At 40.3% G+C, this 27,095-nt stretch overlaps 1 protein-coding gene across 2 annotated transcripts in view; it reads right to left on the bottom strand.

Moving 5' to 3' along the window:
• CRYBG3 (crystallin beta-gamma domain containing 3) overlaps window positions 1–27,095 on the bottom strand; it is a 95,986-nt gene that overhangs the window by 54,899 nt on the left and 13,992 nt on the right. For both annotated transcript variants that reach the window (XR_015260659.1, XM_086763150.1), the window contains exons 2-3: window positions 26,626–26,704; window positions 13,236–13,672 (exon numbers count right to left, since the gene is read on the bottom strand). Coding sequence is in view for 1 of the 2 variants with exons in the window: in XM_086763150.1 (XP_086619276.1) it covers window positions 13,236–13,672; window positions 26,626–26,704 (516 nt within the window). In the remaining variant the exon portion in view is untranslated. The remainder of the gene's footprint in view (window positions 1–13,235; window positions 13,673–26,625; window positions 26,705–27,095) is intronic.

Below are 27,095 nucleotides of genomic sequence, written 5' to 3'. Positions count from 1 at the left end.
GGAGATCAGGAAAGAATGAAGACTGCTTGAATGCTGGAAGAAATATCAAAATGAGAAGCCTGGAAACGTGACAAGGAATTGGTAGAACTAGCCATTCATCAGTCAAACTTAGTAGCAAAAAAAAAGCGAATGCAAAAACCAAGAATCACCATGGAAAAAAATGATCCTGATCCTTCACCGCTTCTTCTGATACACTAAGGATAAATTCAGAGCCCATCACTTTCAATTTGCTGAAGAAGCAGTTTTTCTTCTTTTTTAAAACTAACAGACATCACATATACTCATCTTTCTTCCCAATGCTTCTCTCCTTCCTCCCTATTTTTTTTGTCAGTTAAAGAATTCTCGCAAAAATTGGGCAGTGACAATATGAATGTGACCGTCAGCTTTTCCATTCCTCACCTTTGGACAAAGCAGATGCTCAGATTGTGCTTAAACTCCATTTCGCCTTTGCCCCCACCTAAACTAAGAACAAATCCTTTCAAACTCTTACTCAGTCTGACTCTATGTCTGCTAACCTGGTGGCTAGAAGTGGCCATTCACCTGTCTGGGAAATTGTCATACTCCTTCCAGAAGCGCCTCTTGAGAAAAAAAAAGAGTTAGCTAAGATTTTTATTTCTAAGATAAAAGCATTGCAATAGGTAAAAAATATCATAAAAACATTATTAAAAGCTCTTTGCAGTTTACCACTAGCTTACATTTATTGAGAACTTATTACAGCTCTAGACTTGAGGGCAAATAATTTCAGTGAGAAATAGAACATAAATTTATTAAGGAAAATTGAACAGCAAAATAAATAATTTTGCTTATTTGAGTACCATTAAGTAACTCTAAGTTCAAATATTGTCTGTTTGGATTTTGAGTATGTATTCTCTCAAAGGTACACGGATTTACCAGTCTAAAATAGAATCTCTTTTCTGTCAAGGTTTTAGAGGCCCAGATTCTTACTTCAATATTAAGTTTATTTTGAAAAGGGAAATTTGTACTATTTAAAATCACAGGTAAACTCTCTCTTCGTGCAGTATTTGGACGTGCAAAGAGTATCAGTGAACTAAAAGTGAAATTATTCATATCCATACACATTAAAACAGAGATACAAACACTCATTTAGATACATGTTTTACATTCCCAAGCATATCTAGGCTAATGCCAAAATATCTGAATATGGGAACTTAGACATTACGAGAACTTGAAAATTAAGTTTGTATTGGGGTTAAATTCATTGTAATCCCTAATGAAGGCTACAGCAGAATCTCAATATACCGTTTATTAGCCGCATATATTAAATTATAGAGGAAACAGGAAAGTTGTGTATAAATACCACGTCTCCCGAGCATTTGCAAAGTTAGATGCCTACATTTAGTATCCTACACCACTAGTCTGGTTCCCAGAGATACCAACAAAAGTAGCTGCTAAAGATCACACATTCCATTGTTTAAGTTGCTGTCTTCATCATTTACACCGCTTCCAAGAAACATACACAGTAGGAGAAAGGGTAGTAGAGGAAAAAATAATAAAATGTTTTTTGTTTTCCTTTAAAAAAATTACATTATTTTCCACTTTCTCAAAAAAAAAAAAAAACTTTCTTCTACATTAGAAAATACTTACCCAAACTCCAGAGATCCTAAAAACCTTAGGGGAAGGATTTGCTGAGTTCACTGTATTCATTAATCATCAGTCACAGCCATAATAAAAATAATTCTTAAAAATGTTAAGACCTGATCATGTTCTCATTCAGAATTTACCTCTCCTATTGCAGTTAAGTCAGAATGCGATCAGAATGTTTTAAATAATCACTGTTACGCTTTTACAAAATCCATCAGTTCTCCCACATGTTGTCCAACCCCAAATATAAAAGTCAGTCTACAACTGCCCTGAATCCAGATAAAATTTATTTCAAGAAAACAAACAGAGCACAGGTTGGCACCAATCCTCCAGAATTCTTGAAAAGGAAAACTGTAATGATACGTGTTTAAAGTGAGTACAGTAATGGTATTGTGCAAGGTACCAAACACTAATTTCCACCACAACTAAGGCATTGTTTTGAATAAACAACTTGATGAGAATTAACTTTTACCAAATGTCTTTCATTCTGCTATTGGTACTTTGTCTGACATGCAGTGGGAAGAATTCAGAATTTACCCATAAACATGTAGGAAGAGCCAGTGCTCTGACAAAAACCTGGAAAACATCCTTCTGTTTGTCTCCCAGCACTCAACTTTGCCTTCAAATGTGTCCCATGAACTCAGCTATTCTTAAACCCAAAGCACCCAGAAATGGGACAAATAGGTTACTGTTACAGAATATTGCCTACACAGAGATGACAAGGAGAGCCCAGCATGATGGGGTACTATATCCACATTCATTTGAGCCACAGATCCCAACAAAGAGTTATACCACTTATTACACACCGTCAGGCAAAACAAACATACTCAGAAGCTTCTCTTTGCTCATGTGGTGCCTTTTACAATTTCTCCCTGTTCTTTTTGTTCTTAATTTGTCTTCTGAGGGAATTTTATGCTCCAATTGATCAATTTGAAGTCTGAGGAAGACTCAGAGCAATATGCCCTACGGAGCTCTGTCCGCAAACCGAATCCTGACCAGCACTGGCTACCGCACAGCTTCAGCTGCAGAGCCTCATCCTGTACACAGCTCTGCTCTTCCTGTAGACTTGCCTCTACCAAGAGTTTCTGCAGTGGATGCTATTTTAAAAAGAGATCAATCTCTCCTCCACAGACATGGCAACTTCAGGATCTCTAACCTTTGATAAAGAATTTGCTGCTCAGCATATTATAAAAATTTTGCCAACAGACCTTTTAGTACTAATGTGTTTACTTTCAGGACACATAGAAGCGTGTTTAATCTGAGCACTCACATGCAACACAACAAGACATTTAAAAAATGAAAACCCATGTTCCTATGGGTTTTCCTATGCGGCAGCAGCAATTCAGCTGTACGTCTTATGAAACACATCTAGAAGCAGCCTGTGTCACAGAAAATCTTTTGAAAGTGTCGCTAGAGGCTTGTTTCATGGGCGTTTAAAGTAACAATTTATTTCTGATCACCAAAAGATCTGTCAGTTCGGAACTTACCTTAAAAACTCTTTGCAAATTTTTTTTTTAAACTCATATGAGGATACAGATGAAAGCCTGATTATACACAGAACCTAGTGTGTATTCTGTCACATATTTCAAATAGTAGGAGATTCCTTCCTTCCCTTCTTCACAGGAAGCTATTCAATTCCCTACAAAGCCTTAACTCAGTTTCACAGAAGAAACCTGTTTGACAGCAACAAGAGAGCATGTCAACATGAGTTATGTTAAACTTGTCAAAAGTAGGTGCTTGTAGAGATTTCTTCTATTCTGAAAGAGAAATAAAAAGTTTAAGGGGGGCTACCTCAAGTAGCAGAGGGGAACATCTTCCGACATGTCATATGACAGACTCCTTGTGTAACTTGCCCAAAAAGTAGCATTAGTTATAAAACAGCCTTGGTTTTGAAGCCCTGAAGCAGGAGGAAACCCACTACCTTGAATGCCTCATCTTAATGCATCCATAAAGACTACATTGTTTGGATCTTTCTCATCTGCATGTCATCAAGATGGTGACCTCCCTCCAATCTTCATACTTGTACCATACAATAATGCAGAAAGCAGACAACCCTAGACTATTTTCAAAAAGACGGAAGACGATCATACAGCATGATACAGCACTCTACGGGTACAGCATCTCAGACGACCAGACAGCAGAGCTTCATTTGTGCAGCATGGCATCCACGCTAGAAAGCCCTTACAACCAGTGTCCCTGCTTAGCTCTGGGCTCACTGGCTCCGAAGCGTAATCATGCTACTGGCTGGCCTCTTTCTGCAACATGCAACACTTGGCTCTCCCAAGACATGCAATGGCCATTTTTTTACTTCATACCTCACTCTTCCAGACATTCTTCTCCCCAGTCCAGAAGTCTCCTGATTTTTCAAGCATACAGGCAATGTTTCCCCTAATCTCAGAGACCTGTCAGAAGTAGCTCCTGGAGCAGAGAGATCTGCAGGCTACAGGCTGAAAACCACTGATCTAAATCAGCGTGTCTCTTGTGGTTCCTGTCTACCCCTCCCTGACTATTTTAAAATTATGCTATATTTTATTTTAATTTTTTCCACTTAGCTTTTTTCCTACTCCATGCTTAACTGACAACTTATTTTAAACTATGTTAAGGTCCTTTGTCTGGAAACAACTGTCTTAAAGTCACTTTGAAAAACCTTCTAGTGGAATCCAACTCATTCAGTCAGCTGGCTTCTAAACTCATGTCAGATCTTCATAGACAGAAAAAAAAAGACACTGTGGGCTAACTGAAAAGTTGCCATATATAACTTAGATGAAAGAAAATTATTTCTTAGCCAGAGGGGATAGCTTCATGATTTAAATCTGAAGTTTGAAATACCTAGTGTCCTGGGACTTCACAATGTATACTTGAAAAGGTCAAAAGTTTGGCTGAACAAAGTGATTTGCACACAGTTGATTCTGCAGGAAATTTCAAAGCTAATGTTCCATAAGGACAATTAAGAGTCAATGACAACTTTAATAGAAGCAAATGTAGTCTCTGTGACCTTGGAAGGAATGCTTTTCCTTCCCCTTGCCCTTCATGGTACTACTTCTTGATTATCTTCCACATCTGGAAAAGCAACACTACTCTTTGAATCTGAAGGAAGAAAGCACAGATGAAGGTTGACTCAAAACACCAGCAGCTGCAAAACCAAAACCAGCATGAAGGGCCTGGGATCACTCCCAGCTCTTCGCTGCCATAGAATCATAGAATAGTTTGGGTTAGAATCATAGAATCACAGAATGGTTAGGGTTGGAAAGGACCTTCAAAGGTCATCTAGTCCAATCCCCCTGCAAGGAGCAAGGACATCTCCAACCAGACCAGGTTGCTCAAAGCCTCGTCCAACCTGCCCTTGAACATTTCCAGGGATGGCGCATCAACCACCTCTTCTGGGCAACCTGTTCCAGTGTTCTATAACCCGCATCGTAAAAAATTTTTTCCTAATATCCAATCCAAATCTACCTCCCTCTATCTTAAATTTTGTCCTATCACAACAGGCCCTACCGAACAGCCTTTCCCCATCTTTCTTGTAGGCCCCCTTGAGATACTGGAAGACTGCTATCAGGTCTCCCCGGAGCCTCCTCTTCTCCAGGCTGAACAGCCCCAACTCTCTCAGCCTGTCCTCATAAGAGAGGTGCTCCAGCACTTTTATCATCTTTGTGGCCCTCCTCTGGACCTTCTCCAAATGGTCCATGTCCTTCCTATGTTGAGGGCTCCACAACCGGATGCAGTACTCCAGGAGGGGTCTTATCAGGGCAGAGTAGAGGGGCAGAATCACTTCCCCTCGACCTGCTGGCCACGCTCCTCCTAATGCAGCCCAGGATGCGGTTGGCCTTCTGGGCTGCAAGAGTGCATTTCCGGCTCATGTTGAGCTTCTCGTCCACCATCACTCCCAAGTCCTTCTCCTCAGGGCTGCTCTCAATCCATTCTCCACCCAGCCTGTATTTGTGCCTGGGATTGCCACGACCCAGGTGCAGGACCTTGCACTTGGCCTGGTTGAACTTCATGAGGTTGGCATGGGCCCAGCTCTCCAGCCTGTCAAGGTTCCTCTGGATGGCATCCCTCCCTTCCAGCGTGTCAACGGCACTACATAGCTTGGTGTCACCAGAGAACTTGCTGAGGGTGAACTCTATTCCACAGTCTATGTCGCTGACAAAGATGTTGAACAAGGCTGGGCCCAACATGGACCCCTGAGGGATGCCACTCATGACCGCTCAAGTCATCGAGTTGTTGACCACCACTCTCTGAGTGCGTCCATCCAGCCAACTCCTTATCCACCGAGTGGTCTGTCAATCAAACTCATGTCTCTCTAGTTTAGAGAGAAGGATGTTGTGCAGGACAGTGTCAAAAGCTTTGCACAAGTCCAGGTAGATGATATCCATTGCTCATCCCTTGTCCACCGATGCTGTGACCCCGCCATAGAAGGCCACCAAATTGGTTGGGCACGATCTGCCTTTGGCGAAGCCATGCTGGCTGTCACCAACCACCTCCTTGCTCTCCATGTGCCTTAGCATGGTTTCCAGGAGAATCTGCTCCATGACCTTGCCAGGCACAGAGGTGAGGCTGACCGACCTGTAGTTGCCTGCGTCCTCCTTGTTCCCCTTTTTAAAAATGGGGGTTATGTTCCCTCTCTTCCAGTCATCGGGAACCTCACCAGACCACTACGACTTCTTAAATACGATGGCCAGTGGCTTGCCAACTTCATCCGCCAGTTCCCTCAGGACCCGCGGATGGATCTCATCAGGTCCCATGGACTTGTGCACCTTGAGGTTCCTCAGATGTTCCCGAACCTGCTCTTTGATTAGAGTGGGCGGTTCTTCATCCTCCCTGTCCCTGCTTGTACTTTTCACAGCTTGTGTTGCGGGACAAGAGCCCTTATCGGTGAAGACTGAGGCAAAAAAGTCATTAAGTACCTCAGCCTTCACCATGTCCTGGGTAACCAGGACACCGGTTTCCTTCTGGAGCAGGCCTATGTTCTCCTTGGACTTTCTTTTGTCCCCTACATACCTATAGAAGCCCTTCTTGTTGTTTTTGACATCCCTGGCCAGATTCAATTCCGTCAGGGCTTTAGCCTTACTCACCTGATCCCTGGCCACTTGCACAGCCTCTTTGTAGTCCTCCCAAGCTACCTGTCTCTGATTCTACCCTCTATAGGCTTCCTTCTTTACTTTCAGTTGGTACAGGAGCCTCTTGCTCATCCACATGGGCCTCCTGGCCTTTTTGCCTGATTTGTTCTTCATCAGGATGCACCTCTGCTGAGCTTAGAGGAGGTGCTCCTTGTTTGGAACGGACCAACTCCCCTGCAAGGAGCAGGGACATCTTCAACTAGGTCAGGTTGCTCAGAGCCCCCGCCAACCTGGCCTTGAATGTTTCCAGGGATGGGGCATCCACCACCTCTCTGGGCAACCTCTTCCAGTGTTGTACCATCCTCAATGTAAAAAATTTCTTCCATGTATCCAGTCTAAATCTACCCTCTTTTAGAATCATAGAATCACAGAATGGTTAGGGTTGGAAGGGACCTTCAAAGGTCATCTAGTCCAACCCCCCTGCAAGGAACAGGGACATCCCCAACTAGATCAGGTTGCTCAGAGCCTCATCCAACCTGGCCTTGAACCTTTCCAGGGATGGGGCTTCCACCACCTTTCTGGGCAACCTGTTCCAGTGTTCTATAACTTGCATCGTAAAAAAATTTTTCCTAATTTCCAATCTAAATCTACCCCCCACTATTTTAAAACCGTTACTCCTTGTCCTATTGTAGTCCTATTTTAGTTTAAAAACATCACCCCCTGTCCTAACGCAACACGCCCTGCTAAAAAGTTTGTCCCCATCTTTCTTACATGCCCCCCTAGGTACTGAAAGGCCACAGTAAGGTCTCTTTAGAGCCTTCTCTTCTGAAGCAAGCCACTCCTCTTGGCTTCTCCTCATATGTAATAAGCAGTTAAAGCTCGGACACCCCTCTGGTCTCAAGGAAGAGTGTAGCTTCAGATGTGTTAAGGAAACAAAAGGGTTCAACTTCGGGATGCCAGAAACAAAGAGATTATTTCTTCCCTTTCACGTACACTGATGCTAGGGAGAGCAAGGCAGATGTATCAGCAGGAGATCATACTACGACCTGCCTATGAGCATTACACAGGTGCTGTGCGTGCTCTGAAAAGGCAAGCAAAGGTGACTATATGTTCTAGCAGCCCACCTGCCTACTTAAAGCAGGAACCCAGTGATAGCCTTCCTCTTGCACTACTACCCAAACCCAGCAGCAGTAAAGACGAAGGTCCTACTAAGCCCTTATTGACAAGTAAAGGCCTAGGAGGCCTGAACAATTACATTGCAGGTAGTTTCTTAACTTCAAAATCACACTGTAAAATGCTGTTTGTAAGAAGCAGTCTCTATTAATCACATATATTCTACAGCTGAACAACCCTATTAAAAAAAGTTTAGTGGAAAATCCAACCCTGTGAATTAATTTTCAGCTTAATTAATTTAGCTCAATTTTGCATCCTGCATCTGTTATGAATTATTCTTAAACTGTGAAGCTTCAGAAACATAGAAATCTTTGCTTTGGTGCCAACAAGAACCTTTCCTTTGGCCCACATCCCAGCTCAGGGCAGGTACCCTTCTCTGGCAGGCAGGCCTGAGCCTGCATTTCTCCTACAGCAGAGCCTCAAAATTCACGCACCCCGCTGCTGGAATGGGTCGCTAAATCCCAGCACAGCACCTGTCTTAACAAGGTTTCACTTGACCCACACAGGCTTCAGCCCTTGTCAGAATTTGAAAGTCTGAGTACTGTTAAAGAGTAGGTTGTTCGAAACAAGGTATGCCTAGATACGTGTCTAGAGGAAAAGGTTTAAGAATAATGAAGCCCTCCATTGTTATCTGACCTACCGCTAAATCCTTCCACGGGAGTCTGGGTACACCCCTGCAATCACTGCTGGAGGCCTCCGTCCAGAGTTCACCAAGAGAATTAGGAGCAGGATGATCCAAATCCTTCTCTAGGACAGTCTTCTAAATAAATTTTGGGCCCTATCTGGCTGCCACCAGCAAGGCAACCCTGTACTACAAAAGTGAGGAGCTGTTTCTTCCAGTCTCGGACAGGCTGTGTACTACTCTGTAACTATCCATATCTGTGTGTACAATGGGAATCTTTATGAAAGTATTATTATTATTATTGTCATCACCCAACAGATGCTTTCAGAGATGGAGGGACACTGCCATGCTGTGTGTACACTTATGGTTTCAAATGTTCAGGTCTTGTACGTAAACTAGGTCCTGGGTAGGCAATTACGGAGAAGGACGCGGCTCTCATCACAGGACAGATGTGATTTCAACAAATGCAGCAGCAGCAGCTTCCCCAATTTTCTCTATTATTCCTCAGAAATTACCTGGCGAGAATATTGCTTGGAATTAAGTGATTTAATTTCCGTTCATTTACTCTTGTCTGCCAAGGGCGTCTGTTAGGAAAGATGAATGCTGCCACTACTGACTGAATCAAAACCACAATACACAATACGTCAGACAAAGTAAGGGCCATGTTTCTGTATCACCGCAAGCCTGCAACTGGCCAGTAACACAAGGTGAACGTCAAGCTCTGAAACAGACACGTTAACCAGAATTACGTAGAGCTGAAGGACTTTGAGATGTATTTCTAACAGAGCAAAATAAAAGGACAGGATTTTCGACAGTACTAAGATTGGAAATACTATGCAATTAGATAGAATCACAGAATGGTTTGGGTTGGAAGGGACCTTTCAAGGCCATCTAGTCCAGCCCCCCTGCAAGGAGCAGGGACATCTCCAACCAGATCAGGTGGCTCAGAGCCCTGTATAAGTGAGAGTTTCACTTTATAGGAAAAAAGATAATGGGGGCAAACCCATGTTTTATATTTGTCATCTACTTTATAAAATCTTGATCTCTCTGATGCAGACTTTCAGCGGTGAGAAATTAGATGAAGTGCATTCCCACTGTTCTACGGTTTTATTTTTAGGGCTTATTTCATCAGTAAAAGGTGAGCTTTTAATGTCAAAAGGAGGGCAAAGGCTAAAACTAAATGTGAACTTTTCCCTTTTATACATACCCCTCTGCCACTGGAGACTACTCTACACAAAAGTTGCCATCTCACATAAGTAAGAGGATTTTTCTACACTTAGCAGCAAATACTTTACTTTGTATTTTTACTTTCCACTTATAGCTGAACAAGCACTACTTTAAAACTGTATTTTATATTTTACGGACCTCAGTCCTTCATCATTAACCTTTTATATCACAAGTCCATTTGCTTGCTTCACTTCTCAATGGCAAGGAAATCTTCAACTATTTCAGACAAATGGAAGACTAAGGGATGCAATAACTGGAGACTTACCTAACTCAACTGTTTACAGCCATCTTCGGTGCATAATTATTATGTTACTGTCCATACTAAACTGTTGTGCAGAGACTTTGACAAACTTATGATGGTTTTGTCCTGTGTGCTCCCCCTTTACCGCTTGCCACTGTCGGGATTAAAGGAACAGAAGCCTTTACGGTACAACTACCTCCAAGCTAACCAGTCAGGGGGATGGAGGAATAACATGACCTACAGATTTTGTCCCTTAGAAACATGTACTCCACAGACACAAAACTTGCACAGAGATTGTCTTTTTCGTATCCTGAGCCATAAAGTGCAGAATGTACACTGTACTTTTGAGAAGAGGTTTAAAAGAAAAATGACTGGTTTAATGTTCACCCATTTCTACAACAGCTACAATGAAAAAAAATCACAATTCTTCTTCCATTTAAAAAAAGGCATTTTCCACGGAAAAACTTTATTCTGTATATAGATCAACTCACCCCTACCTCCAAACTAGCAATACATTTTTATATGCTTGCCTGACCATGAGACAGGTGAACTATAATGAGAAAAACTACACTGATTTGCATAGGTTATCTAACAATACAGGACAATGTTAATATATAGTCAATTGAAAATGCCAACTGCACCTTTGATTTCAACAAAACTAAAATAACACAAAAATGCTTGAACAGAGCAAGGAGGTCACGTCAGTGAGTTAATACCCACACCTTTCAAACTCTGCAGGCTTTTATTAATACCAAACTTATTAATCCACATTGTTCTGAAGAAGAATTCACAGGAAGCAAAGACTGAGACCATCTGACCCTCTAAACTGTGCATACCGACTGCCCAGCACGTTATCAGTTTACTGCTCAAGATCTACTCAAACACAGCGGTATAAAACAAGCAGAGTAGCAAAAAAATTCCCAAAACAGCCTTTCACTTCCATCACTTCTATTCAGAGGCCTGTAGGCATCAATGAAATGGGAAAGTCAAAGAAAGGTCATGCATACACTTTGAAAAGCCAGCAGCGGTCAGAGGTTTCTCCCTGGAAGGAAAGATGTGCACCAGCTCCTTACTGCATCACCCAGGCGACTAGGGGGAAAAAAAAAAAAAAAAAAAAAAAAAAAAAAAAAAAGGACTGATTTTGTAAGGGCTGACCATGGCTGCCTCTCACCTACTTACTCACAGGTTTCTGATTGCCACGTTTAGTTCACCACGTATTGGGCCTTCAGTTGAACCTTCAAGATTCATATTCGTCTGAACAGACAAGACAAGAGAGACTCAAGGTCCATTAGAAGAGTACAGCCTATAAGAGGACTGACTTGGAAATGACAGTAAGGAAAAAAAAAAAAAAAAGAAAAAAGAAAAAAAGCATAGATGACAGACTACCACTGCAAACTGAATAATACCATCAGTAGCTGTGGGTGGAGTGAGTGAGAAAAAGAGCAAACATTGAAGAAAGGAGAGCAGAAAGTATCCTGAGATACCATACGGAAGAAACTAAACGGAACAAAGTAAAAAGTGAAAAAGATCTATTAATGTCTACTGTCTTCTTTGAGCAAGCTCCTAGGCAAGAAGTGACTTTTCTTATATCTCTGCACAGCCCATGGCACAACAGCATGCGACTTACCTGCTGGTTTCCAGAGCGTAGTACTGAAAGAGTAAATAGCAGCAAGAGACTGATGTAGCAAGCCGGTCTATCCAACAGGTTTTAAGCAATACACAGTTTGTTCAGGAACCAGACTAAATAACATAATGCTCCTAGGCCTCTCTGGATAACAACTAAGGGAAGGAGGAATTTTCTTCTATATTGACCAATGAAGTGGTGGTGCTTGGCTGCAATATGCAGTTTGGAAAAAGCATCAGTTAGATGTGTGCTACTACAATAAAAATCTGTAATAAAAACCAGTTGACCACATCACAGACCAAACCAGAGGACTCACAAGAACACAACCATTATTATTATTAATTACAAACAGTACTGTATTTCGGTGGTGGAAATACAGTCTTAAGTTCACCCGAATAGGTATCCCATCCCCTATTCATATCCTGATCAGTCACTACATTTATAATATAAAGGCGAATGACAGATGCCTCAAATCATTAGTCTACTGAAAAATAAGGACAGAGTGCTAGAGAAAACCCTAATATGGAAGTGAAATTCATTAAGCAGCTACTTTGGGAATCTCTGACCTCCTATACGGAGATGAAACAATTCATGCGCCACAGATAAATATATAGAGCACAACTCAAATTAGTTTCAAAACTTAAAGGGAAAAAAAAAAAAAAAAAGGTGTTTATTCTCAGTACATCCTCCCATTCTGCAATACAAGCAGGAATGCTGCGATAGAATTACTAGTTACCCCAAATAATTACTTGCAGCTTAAATAGGAAATAAGTGTCCTGGGCAGTACTGAAAATCTCAGTGAACATTACTCACAGATTCATTGCCTGTGGACCAGTTCACATTCTACACACCTATCAAAAACGGGACAGGTACCAAATGCATACACACCTAACTCCAAACCTATGCTGTACTGGCCCACATATAGTCAACTGTTCAATATTACAGCCACAAATGCTTTTTGAATATTATTACCTATGTTTATGCCAAGGTCAGAAAGATTTTGTAATATTCAGTGTGGATCACAGCCAATGTTTTTGCTTTTCCACTCTCAAACACACATTGGTGCCCTTGGCACCACTTTTTTGGAGATGCTACAAGACTGTTAAGGATGTTCCACATTTAGGATAACTGAGTATTTTATATAACACTCTTTACACTACAGGAAAACCCCAAAGAACAAGGGGAAATATAACATGTAAGCAAAAATCACCAAGTCAAATAAACCAGGAAAGATAATTTAAAAATGAGGAAACCTTACTTGCAGAAGTGAAACCACTGAAATAGCGACATATTAAAAGGACAAACATTCAAACCTTTGTTTAGCCCACAATATGGATGGAAATAACCTCTTTACACTTTTTTTTTTTTAGATAGATCTACAGTATCAAACATATTTCTAAATTACACTTCTTTAGCCTCTCAACATTTAGACTGATCTACACTGGATCTACCCATAGTCAGGAGACTTCTAGAAAACCTTCTTCAAAGTTATATTTAGTTGCAGTCAACTTCTCCTCGCTTATTTAAGGCAGCAGCTACTACAGTTTTGCACCAAGTCGAGTCAGGGACACTCCAACCACCCTTAGAAATGACAGCCATCTGTCATACACTCAGCAGAACTTAGTCAAGGCAGTTCTGTGCACACACACACAAACATTAATGTATTTAATATTAAATTGTAAAACTTACTTCTGCACACCTGCAGATTGTTTCCGGCCTCCTTGCAGATCTTGTGAGAGATCTTTCACAGTGTTATTTAAGTTGGCACCATCTTTATTTACAGAATCCTCTTTTATTCTAACTGCAGAACAGATAGGCTCTTCAATTTTTGGACGCTTTGGTTGCGTGTCCTCCAGAAGGGTATTTGTATTCTGTAAATCCTTTTCACATCTGTTGGGTTCATCTTGGAAGGTAGAGGGTTTAGAGTCTACCAGAGAAGATTTTGTTGCAATATTAAATAAACTTCCAAGAAAATGAAAAAAACCTTCTCGGGGTTGCTTGTCTTTATCTGCTGTTTTGATTCCAGGAGTCAAACTAGGTAGACTATTCGCCTTTTTCAGCTCCTCCTGGATTTCAGACTTGGTAAGTTCTTCTGTGGAATGGTTCCTCTCTTCATTTTGACAAACCTAAGATAAATATAAGAAGCACATAACGATTACGTTTCCTGTAATTTTCTCATATTCCCAAATTTCTTAATTTTAATTTGCTCCTATTCACTGATTCCTTTCAGGAGATCTGTTGTTTGAAGGTTCATTTTAACATCAAAGCCCTGTACTCCCTTCTTATCTTTTTGTACTAAAAAGGTCTCTCTTCTGCCAAAAGCCAAAAGGACTACAGAGGTTAGAAGAGTCACAAAGCAGCTGCTGTGGAAGCAAAGCACAGAAGGACACATGCAGAAAAAACTGCTTCACCTGGTAAGAAAAAATGGGGAAAAAAAAAAAAAAAAAAAAAAGAGAGGAAGAATCCAGGACAATTGATTTTTCACACCACTGTATTGCAAGTAAATGGAAGGGTTTATTATATAATAATAGGGCACATTCAATATTATTTACTCACATGTACTCACATGTCTTGCCACAAAGCAATTATGTGATTAGGTTTAAAATAACTTAAAAAAAAAAAAGTCAGCTTTGGTAGCTTTTTCTTAAAAGAAGGGAAATTACACACTGGCTTATTAGCAGACAGATAGTTGATTTTCTTATTGTTCCCAAAACTTTCAATTCTTGTTACTGCTTAGCATTAGGTGTCAGTCATCTGCAGCAAGGACAGTCCCTGGTCCCACCACACGCTACACCAGTAGGAGGAATCCTACAAGCTGGTAGACTGACACTCCTATTTATTTAGGTTATACTCTGAGACCAATTCAGGTGTACCATTAAGTACTTCAGACTCCAACCCACTTATGTGCCAGAGATCAATCCCATCTGCAATCCTTAGCGATCTCATTTTGCACCTTGTGGCCAGTTTTCCTTCAATGCCACAGGCAGTTACCTGTGCAGCTCTATCTCAGAATCTCTTTAGAGTCTCACACAGCTCCATAGTCTACCATGTTCTGCATGGTTTTTCATACAGCCAGAGTCCTACACACCACTACCCCTGCATCTGTGACCTTCTGAACTGCCTACCACCTCTATCAGCTAACTGAAAATCATTAGTACTAAGGCAGGGCTTCATCTCATTTAAACCATCTGTTCATTTCTTCCCTCCCTCAACTCAGTTGAGCATCTACCCCCAGGGGCAAGACAAGCTCTGCTCCTCATCAATTTATGCCCTTGAATTTCCTTGGTGTCAGCTTCTCTTACAGATCCAGGAACCACTTCTGCCAAGACCATGCGCCCAAAAAGATAAGACAGCTTCAGTGGTAGGCTTCACAAACACCACATGTATTGTGATTTCGGCAGAGTTAATTTTCCTCTCAGTAGCTGGTGTGTTTTGGATTTTGTATGCCAAGAATGTTGATAAACACACTGATGTTATGAGTTGTTCCTAAAGAGACCAAGGACGCTTTCTGGCTTTCCAGGTCGCCAATGTGCAGATGCAGGAAGCTGGGAGGGATACAGCCAGAACAACTGACCCAAAGAGAGTGTGCCATGCCATAAACACCATGCTCAGTATACAAGTGGGGGTTGCCCATCACTTGTTACTTGAGAGAAGAGACCAACACCTAGTAAACTGTCTTCATCTCAACCCATGAGTTTTCCTTTCTTCCCAATTCTCTCCCCCATGCTGCTGGGCAGGGGGAGTGTGAGCAAGAAACTGTGTGGTGACTAGGGCTAAACCACAATATGTAACCACATTTTCAGATTCACAATCTGCAAATACTTTTTGCCTGGACTAAAATTTTCTAGGGACCACCTCCCCCCACATTCTCAGCCTTTGTAGTGTGTGCCATACGCTACTGCTGCCTATTTTATCTCTACAGTACAATCTTTGTACTTTCAATCTCTGTTTCAACCCAGTTCATTCAAACAGAATAAAGTTACTCCAGCTTTTCTTAGATGAAATGTATTCTGCTCAACAGGAGTGGGAAAAGTGAACATGAACAAAAAGTTCTACGCAAATTTTTGTTGTGGCAACAACTAAGATTGGCTACAAACTGGATAACACCTACCCATCCAATCTAAGCAGAAAGCTACTATTTTCTTTAGGTCTCTAATCCTATTTCAATTTGAAGATATATTTGTTTCGAGTAACCTAAAATAAGCAAGTAGACTTATTTGTTAATAGTCCATCCAGGATCAAGTTCATGACAAAAAACTATTTTAATGGACACAGTTCCTTGGGGAATAGCAAATTCTCCCAAACTTGCAAGTTATACCTAGTGATACTGGAGCAGTGGTCTTTAAACTTTAAGTAACATTTTTTAACCTTTTTCATATAAATAGTAGACGCAATTGCTTAACACAAAGTGACCAGATGTATGTGTTGAAAATGGATTGTTTATGTGAGGACAGAAACTGAATGGCACTAATTTATCCTTGAGAAATCCAAACAACCTTTATTTTCTCCATACAGGCAAGACACTTAAACAATCATATTAAACTTTAGGTAAATTTTCAAAAGTGGGCAAAGCCAAATTCTAGCCTTCTTTCATCCCACCTGTGACAAATCCCACCTGCTTCCCCACACACTGCACTAATCAACAGCTGATGCATCACGAAGGGATGTAGTCACCTCTGTAGTATTCAGGGATTTACTACTTTACAAGTCAACTCTACCCAAACCCACCCCTGGAAACTAAGCCAACAATGGTGCAGCTTACAGATGCACCACAGTGCTGGCTGGCATCTAACTTTATCTCATAGAAACTCAGTACTTTGCATAACAAAATACAAAACAGAAACGAGAAATAAATTAATTTCCAAAATCTGGTAATACATGTACAACTCACCGTATTCAACTTTAAAGTTCTACTGTCATAGTTTCTTCCTTCACTTTGACTAATACCTCAGCATTCTTCAATATCAGCTTCTGATTCACCTTTAAGTGAGGGAGGGCATTTCTCCTTTGTTCCATGATTAGTATCTTTCACACAAATTTGTCAGATTTAAAAGAGTGTCTCAGTGCAGGAAGTCAACACAACTCTTATTTTCTCTGCAGACTACAACCATTAAAGGCTACAAACATTTCTATTACTACAATATCTATGAAGTTAATAGTGAAATGCATTAACTATAAAAGAAAATATTACATTCAAAACTTGTCAACAGTTTAGTATTATTATGGGGTTTTGTTGGGGTTTTTTTGGTTGGTTTTTTTTTTTTTAAATCATTTGTACTCAGAAACTAGTGGTTCTTTTTCCTATTAGGAACTGAGACTTCAAATATGGCTAAATCTCGACATCTGAAATTCCTCCTCTAGCAGCTCTGAGACACAATGCTTGTAAAGACTGTGCTTTTTATTCGTAAGCATAATTCATGCCCTGCATGAAAAGCTGTTTTGTAGTCTCTGTTTCCAGAAACAGAAATCTATTTAGACTCTCCTTCCTCTTTCATCTTCCTTTCCTTACTTAACTTTTAGTAAATGAAAAGAACAGGAAGTTTTAATATGGAAGGCTCCTTCCATACCTTTAACCGTAAATAGTGTCTTGCATGAAAAAAAGCCCTGGAGAACATTTACACTGTGCTTACTTGAAGATATACATGGATATTAAGTCCCAGCACAGAAGCTATGCAAATCCTTCTTTCTTCCCTTCAATATATTCAATCCTACTCTCCGTATATTCTCCCTCCTGTTCCACTTTGCCTTTGCTATAAAAGACAGCATGAGCTATTTGTGTTTTATCATTTGCCCATAAAATCTAAATCTAAAGTTTGAACCACTGTTTAGACATTATACAAACAAAACTGTTTCTGCTACAGATTTTGAAATCTGTATTTTAAGATAATGCCATATTCAAATTACTAAGACAAAAGCACGTGGTCTGTAAAGCCAGTAAGCCTTTAACACAGCAGTAGCCTTCAGGCAGAAGTGCTTGACGAACATAGCTCTATGATGGCAATTCCACCAGCCAACATCAAGATAACTTTCACTTATTATTTTCCAGTCCTCTCTCTGAGCTTGTCTTTGACAGAAGCTCCCAGCAAACACTTAGGAAAAAAGGCAAGGGTGTATGCAAAGCAATCCTTTCCCTGGTCTATCCTACCGGTTTTCAACAGTCAGGGCCTTTAGTTGATGTCAACAGAGCAGTTGCTTCTGTGCTGCAATCAGGCTTAGGCGGTTTGATATTCACAACACAGGAAGAATACCAGTGACTCTCGTATTAGTTACACCTCACGTCACTGGTTAAAGAAACCCCCACAAATTGTCTTCCAATATCACAGCAGTCCCAACAGTTTCGCAGGCTTACTATGCAAACAACAGTTTTTGCATTAAAACCTACCTGCCAGATGCTCTTTGAGATCCTTGCTCATGTAAGGAAAAAAGTTTTCCTGCCTTAGTGTCTATCTTTCTGCTCCTTTTGTGCACGGACTGTCATCAGTCTTCCCCTTGCCTCCCCTTTCCCATTCTCTAAGAGCTTTCCTGCTTGTGACATGCTTCATAAAGCTTTAATTAGCTTTTATTCGCTTAGCAACTCGTTACTCAAAGTTTCACTGGGCAAGCCGTGGGTAACCTGGCCTGACCTTACAGCTGAGCCTGCTTTAAGCAGGAGGTTGGGCTAGATGACATCCTGGGGTCCCTTCAACTTGAATTATCCTATGGTCCTGTGACCTCACACGCGATGAAGCTGGCACAGAGTGGAAGCTCAGCAGAGTGTGAAACAAGATTATGGCTTAAATTAGGCAATGGAAGAGACTGTAGCGACAACTGAAGCTGTATCTACTGTGCAGTCAGGTGGTGCGGTCTCACCTTGCTGGAGCAATGGCCGCAGCGAATCTTGGCAGCTGGGACTCAGAAGACAAGCCCATGATGTCATGTCTCAAATGTTATTCTTATCTGAGCTAATTTATTCAACCGTAGACTAGGTATGTTTTCCAGGTTGTAATCCACTCCTGACTGTAGCACAGACATATGCCCAAAGCTAACTGCACCTATGCAGCCAGGCACAGAGCTTGCTACCAGTGCGAACAGCCTCCTCAAAGTGCAGAGAGCAGCTCTAGCGTTGCAACGGCACCCTGAAGAGGGATTGCTTTGCTAGGCTTGCCTCGCCTCCCGTACCAGCTGGAAACAGCTGCCCTGGTAGCTGCCATCTCTCAGCAGTCAAGTGGTAGAAGTTCAAACTGCCAGAGGTTTTAATTCAGCAGGGGTTGGTTCCGTCTGCCAAGGATACAATCTCTTTTATCACCCTAACAAGTGAATGAAATGAAAACATTAACAGCATTAAAACACAGATCTCCGTGAACAAAGAATTAGCTTTCAGCCACAACAGCCAGACATTTTGGATTTCACTCCCCAGGAACGAACGCTCATTATGAAGCAGAAACTCCAGACAGGCACGTGGAGACCTCTCACAGACTGTCTGTCCTGCTGCACTGGGAGCTGCTAGTGTAGGACATTCTGCGTATCACGTGGATCCGCTCATGCACTTTAACCACCTCATCTCACCTGCAGTTGTAAGAGAAGATGGCCAGCCATCAGGATTTTAGGATCATCCCTGATTCACCCCAGGGACCTTCAAAAAGCCATTTAACCTCAACATCCCAATTTACTCATCCAAGAAAATGTCACAGTACTACTGCAGAGTTTGTTTGCTAGCATGTAGAAGTAGTTTAAGAGATTCAGATTAAAAAGGGTTGGGTGCACGAAGAAGCACGTCTAGGCCTTGCTACCTCTAATACTGGAAAATTAATCATGTTCCTAGCCTTAGCTCTGACCTTTCAACACAGCCAAGACAGCTGCATTTCATTTAACAATTACGAGTATCTAATTCAATCTGAACAGTGATACCGTATGTAAACTTTGTATGCTAAACAAAGTCCACAGTGGAATAGCTCGAGTTGCTGGCAGACAAGTATCTCCCCACAATGAGTCACTACTGCATGTTTTTCAGCAGATTTCCCTTCTTTGAGAGGCTAATGCATCTTCGGTGTAATCTCCCACTTATTTGCAACGAGTGGGATACACTAAGGTACATAAAATCCACACATGAAATAACTTGTTTTTTTCAACTGCTGCGAGGAAAATAAGTTAGGCATTTTCAATCAATGGGAGGTCCACACAGATGGAAACCTAATGAAAAAGAACCAGTTACAGTGAGACACAGATTAGGAACAAGATTTGTTTAAGAAAATTAGCACAGTAGAGAACCCGTGAAAGTTCACTGTTGCAAGTGAGAAAAATTGATTTAAAAAACACGCAGTCAAAGTGAGTTTTTCTTGTTTATGCCTGTAATTAGAGTGGTGATGGAGATGTCACAAGGGAGTTCCACCATTATCAAAAACTGTTCAGTCTTAACTAAATAGTACCTTTTAAATAATCATTTTTTTTTAAAAAAGAGACTAACAAAAACAGCCTTGGGGTTTTGAGGGGATTTAAGTTAAAAGTGAGTTCTGTATCTCTACAAATCACTGATGTTTTGAACCTCAGAATATTTTGGCTTTTTTTTTTTACACTGTGAATTTTTCCTTCCACATCCTCCTTTCTCTGCTTGTTTTGACACGAAAAAAATCAGGTCATGACAACCCCGGAAGACAAGAGTAACTAGAAAACTAATGAAATCATGGCATCTTCATAAGCAGGAGTAAAAGTTAAACAACAGGAAGGGACTTTTAGTTAAACCGTATCAGTTTTGCATTTTAAAAAATAAACCTACTTAAATTCAATGACTATTTAACATTTGGAAAGACAACTGCCTCTGCTGAAAGTTCAGCACTGGGACTTTAAAAATTTGTTTATCCATTTGAATTCCTGAAACACCAAGGAGCCCTTAATGTAGATTTAATTAGCCAGATGAGGAAAGAAAAGATGAAACAAACATTCTTTGAAACTCTAGTGTTCACCTAAAATCTGAGAAAGTATCCAGACTCACCTTCCCTAACCTGAGAAGACAGACCAAGGTGATAAGGGTGAACACTTCAAATGAAAAGAAAGAGAAAAAGAAGGTAAAATTTGAAATAAAGTTTCTTCTAGGTCACCTTTATAGGGAATTGTAAACTCAATGAAACTCTCTAGAATGACAAAGTGAACTTTATAATTAAAAAAAAATTGTTTACACCATTTGCAGAATTACTTCAAAATTTCTCCCTTCTGAATTTTCTCTTGAAATTACTGTAAAGCTCTGATGAAAGATTAATAATTGGTACTCTCTTCTCAGTATGCAACCATCACCTTATTACTTCAAGGTCTCACATGGAGCCAAAGAGAACAGAAGTAAATTGTCTGTCTTATTTTTGTTCTTTTATCTAAACTATCCCAGTACTACACTACATTTAATGAAAATGCTTTCACAAACATGAAATAATTTTTGTTTTATTTTACTTGATGATTCCCCAAAGTTTGAAAATAAATCAAAAAATAAAGGTGAAATTCACCTTTTCAGTGCAGAAGGTGTGCACAAGCAGGCAGTACACTGGCAATGGGGTGCAATTTCCACCTGTACTTATATTTTACTGGCAGGCTATAGCATCTGGCACCACACTTCTGCTTCTCGCTGGTCTCCTGAGAGGCTTTCTCTGACAAACTAAGCAAGGTTCAAGCCCATTCTTTTTTCTCCCATCCTGAAATTAAGTTCCCTACTCAGGATCTCTTTGAAGAACTAAAGTAACAGAGAGGGAAGCACATTTCGGCATCATCCTTCCTAAAAATCTTCAGGATGACAAAGGAATTTACCAGGACTTTAGAAAGGATATTCAGGAAGATATTTCAAGATTACATACAGGTGTTAACACCATTAATTTAACAGTGTCCTGGGAAACCAGAAGGTGCTATGTACTTGCCTGTAAAATTCAATTTCAGTGAAATTCTACATCGTTGACGAAGAGAAAAAGATCTGCTTCTGAGTTCCACAAGAGAAATCCTGATCATGCAAACTCCAAAAACATTTTGGTTTTGCCTTTCATTCACTGTTGTGGGCAGCCACAACAACATTTTTTGAAAAGTAACTCTCAGTTTTTTAAAAATTTATGGCTGGCAGTAATACTCCACCTCCCTTGACTCATAAAAGACAAAGAATACCTCCTCTCTCTGATTTCCAATTACCAGGTCTAAGACAGCGGCATTCAGCAGGCATTCACACACAGGCTGAGCTGACATTACTTAGATAGCATACATATGAAATAAAGACAACATAAAATAAAAGCATGGCAATATGAAACAAATCCATGCTACATGGAAAAGTATGTGGTTAACTAAAACACTGGCCTTAATTTTTATTTCTATCTTTTTGTAGAACTTAAAACTAATTATAAATTAGGGACGTGCAGTAAGAACAGCTACATATATTCACTGAGTTCATTGAACTTTTTTTTTTTAAACTTATGTGCATCCACACACTGGATGGAAAATGATGTGACAGAGAATTACAGAACAAGTTAGGCTGAAAGAAATGTGGCTGGGGACGTCATGTAATCTAAACACCTGCTCAAAGCAGCTCCAGTTAGAGCAGGGCTTCATCCAGTTGAGTTCTGAGTATTTCGAAGGATAAATATTCTGTAGCTTCCTTGGGTAACCTGTTCTAATATCTGACCACCCCTCACAGTAAAGGAGGAAAAAGGAAAAAAAAGAAAAAAATTCTTACAGGTGACTGGAATTTCCCATGTTCCAACTTGCACTCGTTGCCTCTTGTCCTATTTGCTGCAACTCCAAAAAGAATCTGGCTCCATCTTATCATATAATTGTAGTCTTTGCCATCAAATTTTAATATCGTGTCTACTGTTTAAGTACAGCCATCTTTATGTTACCTTGAAATGAAATTCATATGAGAAACCAGAGCTACAGAATAATCTCTTCTCCATGTTCACAGTCTACAGGAGTACTTGTCAGAGGACAATTAGCAACAAGTTTAATTTGTAGCAAGGAAGCTTTAGATGGGATGTAAAGAAAAAGACTTTATAATTACAAGGTTTATGAAATCAGTAGAACAGTTGTCTGGTGAAGTTGCAGAGATCTTAGAGATCTCCATCCCTGGAGGTTTTCTGAGAACAAGTTAGACAAACCTCTATCAGGTATGACATAGATACAGAGATCTCACCTTGGGGCAGAGGAGCGGACTAGATAATCTTTGCAGTACCTTCTGCCCCGTGTTTTCTATGAAGGCTGAGACTGCCTCTGGTTAATCCAGGCGACTAGCACCCAGGCTTGAGCTTATGGGCCAAATTGTAAAATACCAAATGCTGTTGAAATACTGAAGTCTAAATGATACATTTGATATATCGTATTTGTGCCTACTTTTCCAAACTTTTGCATCTGCCTGACAGAGCTCACATGGTTCCTGTGCTGAAATGCTTAAGAATTCCTTCCTAATCAGTTATGGGAGAACGTGCTATTTCCTTCACGCACTGCTACAGGAAGGATATCTGGGGACGATCGGCAGGCAAGTGAATTTGCCTACACCGTCAGGGCAAAGCCTTCAGTTGGATGAGAACATCAGACAGGGCAAAACTGGGACCTAAGCCGTTCTCTGCTACCGAAACTAACCCAAGCCCCTATCACCGCTGCTACTACTGCACTATGGTAAACATGGGTAGGAGCCAGGTTACACTTGCAGCATGAGCACATGTTGTGTGATTCCTTCAAAACTGTGCTCAGTTGTGCACGTGCCTCGCTACAGTAGTGGTGCTATCTTATTTGGTAGCTGTTCCACACAATCCAACTAACACCCTTGTTCCAGTTGTAAACATCTGTTTTAAGGGCATTACTAAAAGCTGTGGAAGATGCCTTCACGCGCTGTTGCAGGAAGCACTGTTGGAATATGCCTTTTGAAACAAAGTCTCTGTAGTGCTAAAAGTGAGGTTAATGATATACTAACATGTACTGGACATTATGCAATGCAGATACTTAGAACACTAAACATGAAATTCAAGAGCTGTTTACATCCACACAACCATCTGTTCAACAATCACATCGCTCAAATGGAGCATTTACTCGGAAAGAGCTCTAATTCAGAGAAATACAAGCAAAACAAAAATCTGTAATTAAATAGTGGTGGATGGTGGTGTACTTTCTGGCAATGAATTAATAGACATGGCAAATATATTTCAGTAATATTTTCTCGAAAGTGATCAAATGGTGATTGATAAAGTCACCTTGGCACAGAAAGATTAGGCTTCATATTTTCATAAGGTGAGTATTAAAATACCTTTTGCTCCCTTTATGAGCTAAATATTTCCTTGCAGGGAAAAAAATAGCAGGGGTAAAGTATGTAAGTGATAACTGAAGTGCTCAAAAGAGCCAAAGAGCTACTGTACATAGCTCAGCACGTTTCCCAGCTGCACTCATCCAGTCAGCTACAATTTAGATGTCCGACCTTTGCTGCTAAATCAGTGACTTAGAGTCACCTCGCTATTTTGCCTCTGGCCTATTATATGAATATACAAAATCACAGCATGTAAATCTACATGTAAGTCTATCAGAAACACGATAGCTCATTAATTTGGTGACAGACAAACACAACATTGTTCCAACTTTTAGACACCATCCACCTGAAATGACCAGGGAGAAGCACGTTTCAGAGACATGGATGTGCATGGAAAGCTGCCCAAACCCAATCCATGTAGGCATACAGATTTAGACATTCCTCACAAAGTACACTTTCCGTAACAACAAAACTTTTTTTTTTTCAGCCCATAGTAACCTTGATGACTCAACGAATAAAACCAGTATGGTATCTTTCAATACCATACATTATCCATTTCAAATGAGACAGTCTCAGTTCTCTCCAGCTGTTCAGCACCATCCTAGTGATCTTTGCACCAAATAGTTTGTTTTGGCCAATGTCAGGCACCAGACCATGGTATTACCAAAATGCAAGTGTGTGTTGGAGCGAGCAGTGGTAGAAAAAAAAAAAAAAAAAAAAAAACAAACCACAAAACAGAAAAGTATTTTCTTCACAAAAAAAAAAAAAAAGTGAATGTGTGAGCCAGTGGTAAAAAGAAATACTTTCTCCACCTCCTCTGAATCAGTTTTTATGATTAGTTGTAATATCAGTGCACATAAGATATGAAATTATAGTGTTAGAAGTACTCATTACTATGAACATGAAACTGTTCAAGTGTATCAGAAGATTTTTTTTATCAGCTTAAGAAAGAGGGAAGTAAGTTAGACAGGAAGCTCTCAGTACAGTTGAGCAGCCAGCACATTCCAGTAATACGAAAACCGCACCTTTCTTATAAAGCCTATGCAAACATCAGGTATTATTTCAAAGATAATGTAATGTACACTGTAACAATTTTGACTTCCAAACATAGGTCAAAAGACAATATAATTAAATTAAAAGTTATGGCAAGACAAAGAAAACAGATCAGGTATCTGGAACAAACCTTTAGAGCATTAATACTGGCACCAACTTTTAGTACATTATCACAAAAACACAAGTTCTAAGTAGAAGACTTTACTGCAACAAATTTAGATTCAGCAAGAAAGACTCTGAATTTGGGCTTTTTAAAATTAAATGGGATTTACTTTTTGGCAAGAAATAGATACTCTTAGGTAACTGAAACCTTTTATGCTCCCTTTGCTTCACCTACTCATTCTGCTTGTTCCTTGAGACCTGGCCCTCTTCGTACTTCCTTTTAAGCAATTCCTGATGTGGAAGTCCTGTGCATGTATGCTAAATTATTCCGCTTCCTAAGTCAAAACCTTCTTCAAAAGGAAAATCTGTTTTACAATTTTTCACTGATCTAACACAGAAAAGTTAAGATATTTCTTTTTTAAATGCAGAAAATTGATTTCTATTATAGCAGAATCTCCTCTGGCTTATCAGAATCCTCTCTGCCTGCATTTCAAGGCATAAAATCAATAGTCCATGATCTACAGTAACAGGAAGGCATTCAGTGGCATTTTCCAGGAGCTAGGAAGTGACAGGGCTGGCTTGAGTCCACAGGGCTTCCGAAAAGACATCACCGCATTTTTTCCCACCTTGATGTAGATAACCACATTCAACATGGAATTATTCTTGAGCTAATAACCCCATTGGACTGAACTGGGTCTTTGTACAGTTAACTGCAACGGCTCTTGACCTTTGGAAAAGCCCATCTAGATGCTGAAGATGCAACTGCACAGAGACTGTAGGCCATTACAAGATCACTTCCTTCTCCATACACCATTAGTGCTCAATAAACGCCACACAGGACAGGAATCTCAGATTCAGCATGTTAAGAAGCCTACCGCATGTCCAAATAAATCTGGTAGACTAGTCAAGGCCCTTTTGGAGAAGTAGCCAAAATATTATCTGCATTAAACTAAAACTATTAGGAAAAGGAACAAAAACCAAGCAGAAGTGCTTAGTGAATGAATCACGAAAATGGCTTTGTCCAGGGCGTGACGTGACAGCAGCAAAGATGGCTGTTACCACCAGGCCCTGTCCTGTATGTAATTATTTATATTTGACTAACTCTAAACACAACTTTATAGACAATCACTACTTTGTGTCAAGAGACATAGGAGAAGGCCCTGATCACAGAGAAGCATGTCCTTTCTTTTCCAGTAAAATGCCTACAGGACAAGACAAGCATGATTAACAGGGATCACACTGATGAAAAACAGCCAAGACACATAGAAATTTCAGCAGAAAGATCTTACAGTACTTTGTTTGGCAACCTACAGACCCTCAGGTAGGCAAACACTTTCTGGTTAGATATTCATAAATTACATAGAAATATTAGAGGAATGCCTGAAACCATCATTTGATAAAAATACTAGCTTCCTTCTTCACAGGCTAACTGCATGTAGAGTCAAGCACTAGACTTCCACTTACTTAACGTAAGTGAAGACGTGAATTTTGTTTTAAGAATGTTAAGCAGAGCCTTTCTGTTTTCTGCATGCGTATTAGCACCCTGGCACAACGGACCCTAACCCAGAGTACAGCAACCAGGTGCTACATCACAGTGCAGGAATACATTCGACATCGGAACACTAGCAAGCAGTCACAAACAGAGGTGGCAAGGCTTTAGCTCAATTAAGTATTAGTTAATAAAAATCATACCTTCAAATGTGCAGGCAGAGTTGTGCTTTCCTTTTGGTTGCTCTTTAAATTTATGGCTTCATTCCCTTTGTTTTCAGAACTGAAAAACAAACATATTTTGTAACACTAAGGACTTACATTATTCAATTCTAATGAGAGCCGACACAGTATCACTCAATTTAAACACAAGAGAGCATTAACTTAAAAGGACAGAAGAATATGTTTTCCAAACCACAGCCCATATTCTGCATGTATTGCAACTGAAAAAGCCATGCCCCAAAAAGCTGAAGATGGATGCAAAATGCCTGTTTCACCACATACAGAGATTTTCGAAACTCTAGCATTCAGAAATGGTACACAGCATTTCACATACCCCTCTTCCAGCTGAAAAAAAACCCCAAGCTTTCAATGTATATATACTATTTTCTGTTTGAAAAATGATACTATAGTCGATCAATCATCCACTACAGCAGCATTCATTGCCGTAGCAC

The sequence above is a fragment of the Chlamydotis macqueenii genome, chromosome 1, assembly GCF_036417535.1.
Source record: "Chlamydotis macqueenii isolate bChlMac1 chromosome 1, bChlMac1.mat, whole genome shotgun sequence".
NCBI classification, from domain to species: domain Eukaryota; kingdom Metazoa; phylum Chordata; class Aves; order Otidiformes; family Otididae; genus Chlamydotis; species Chlamydotis macqueenii.
This window is presented reverse-complemented; position numbering and strand designations above follow the sequence as displayed.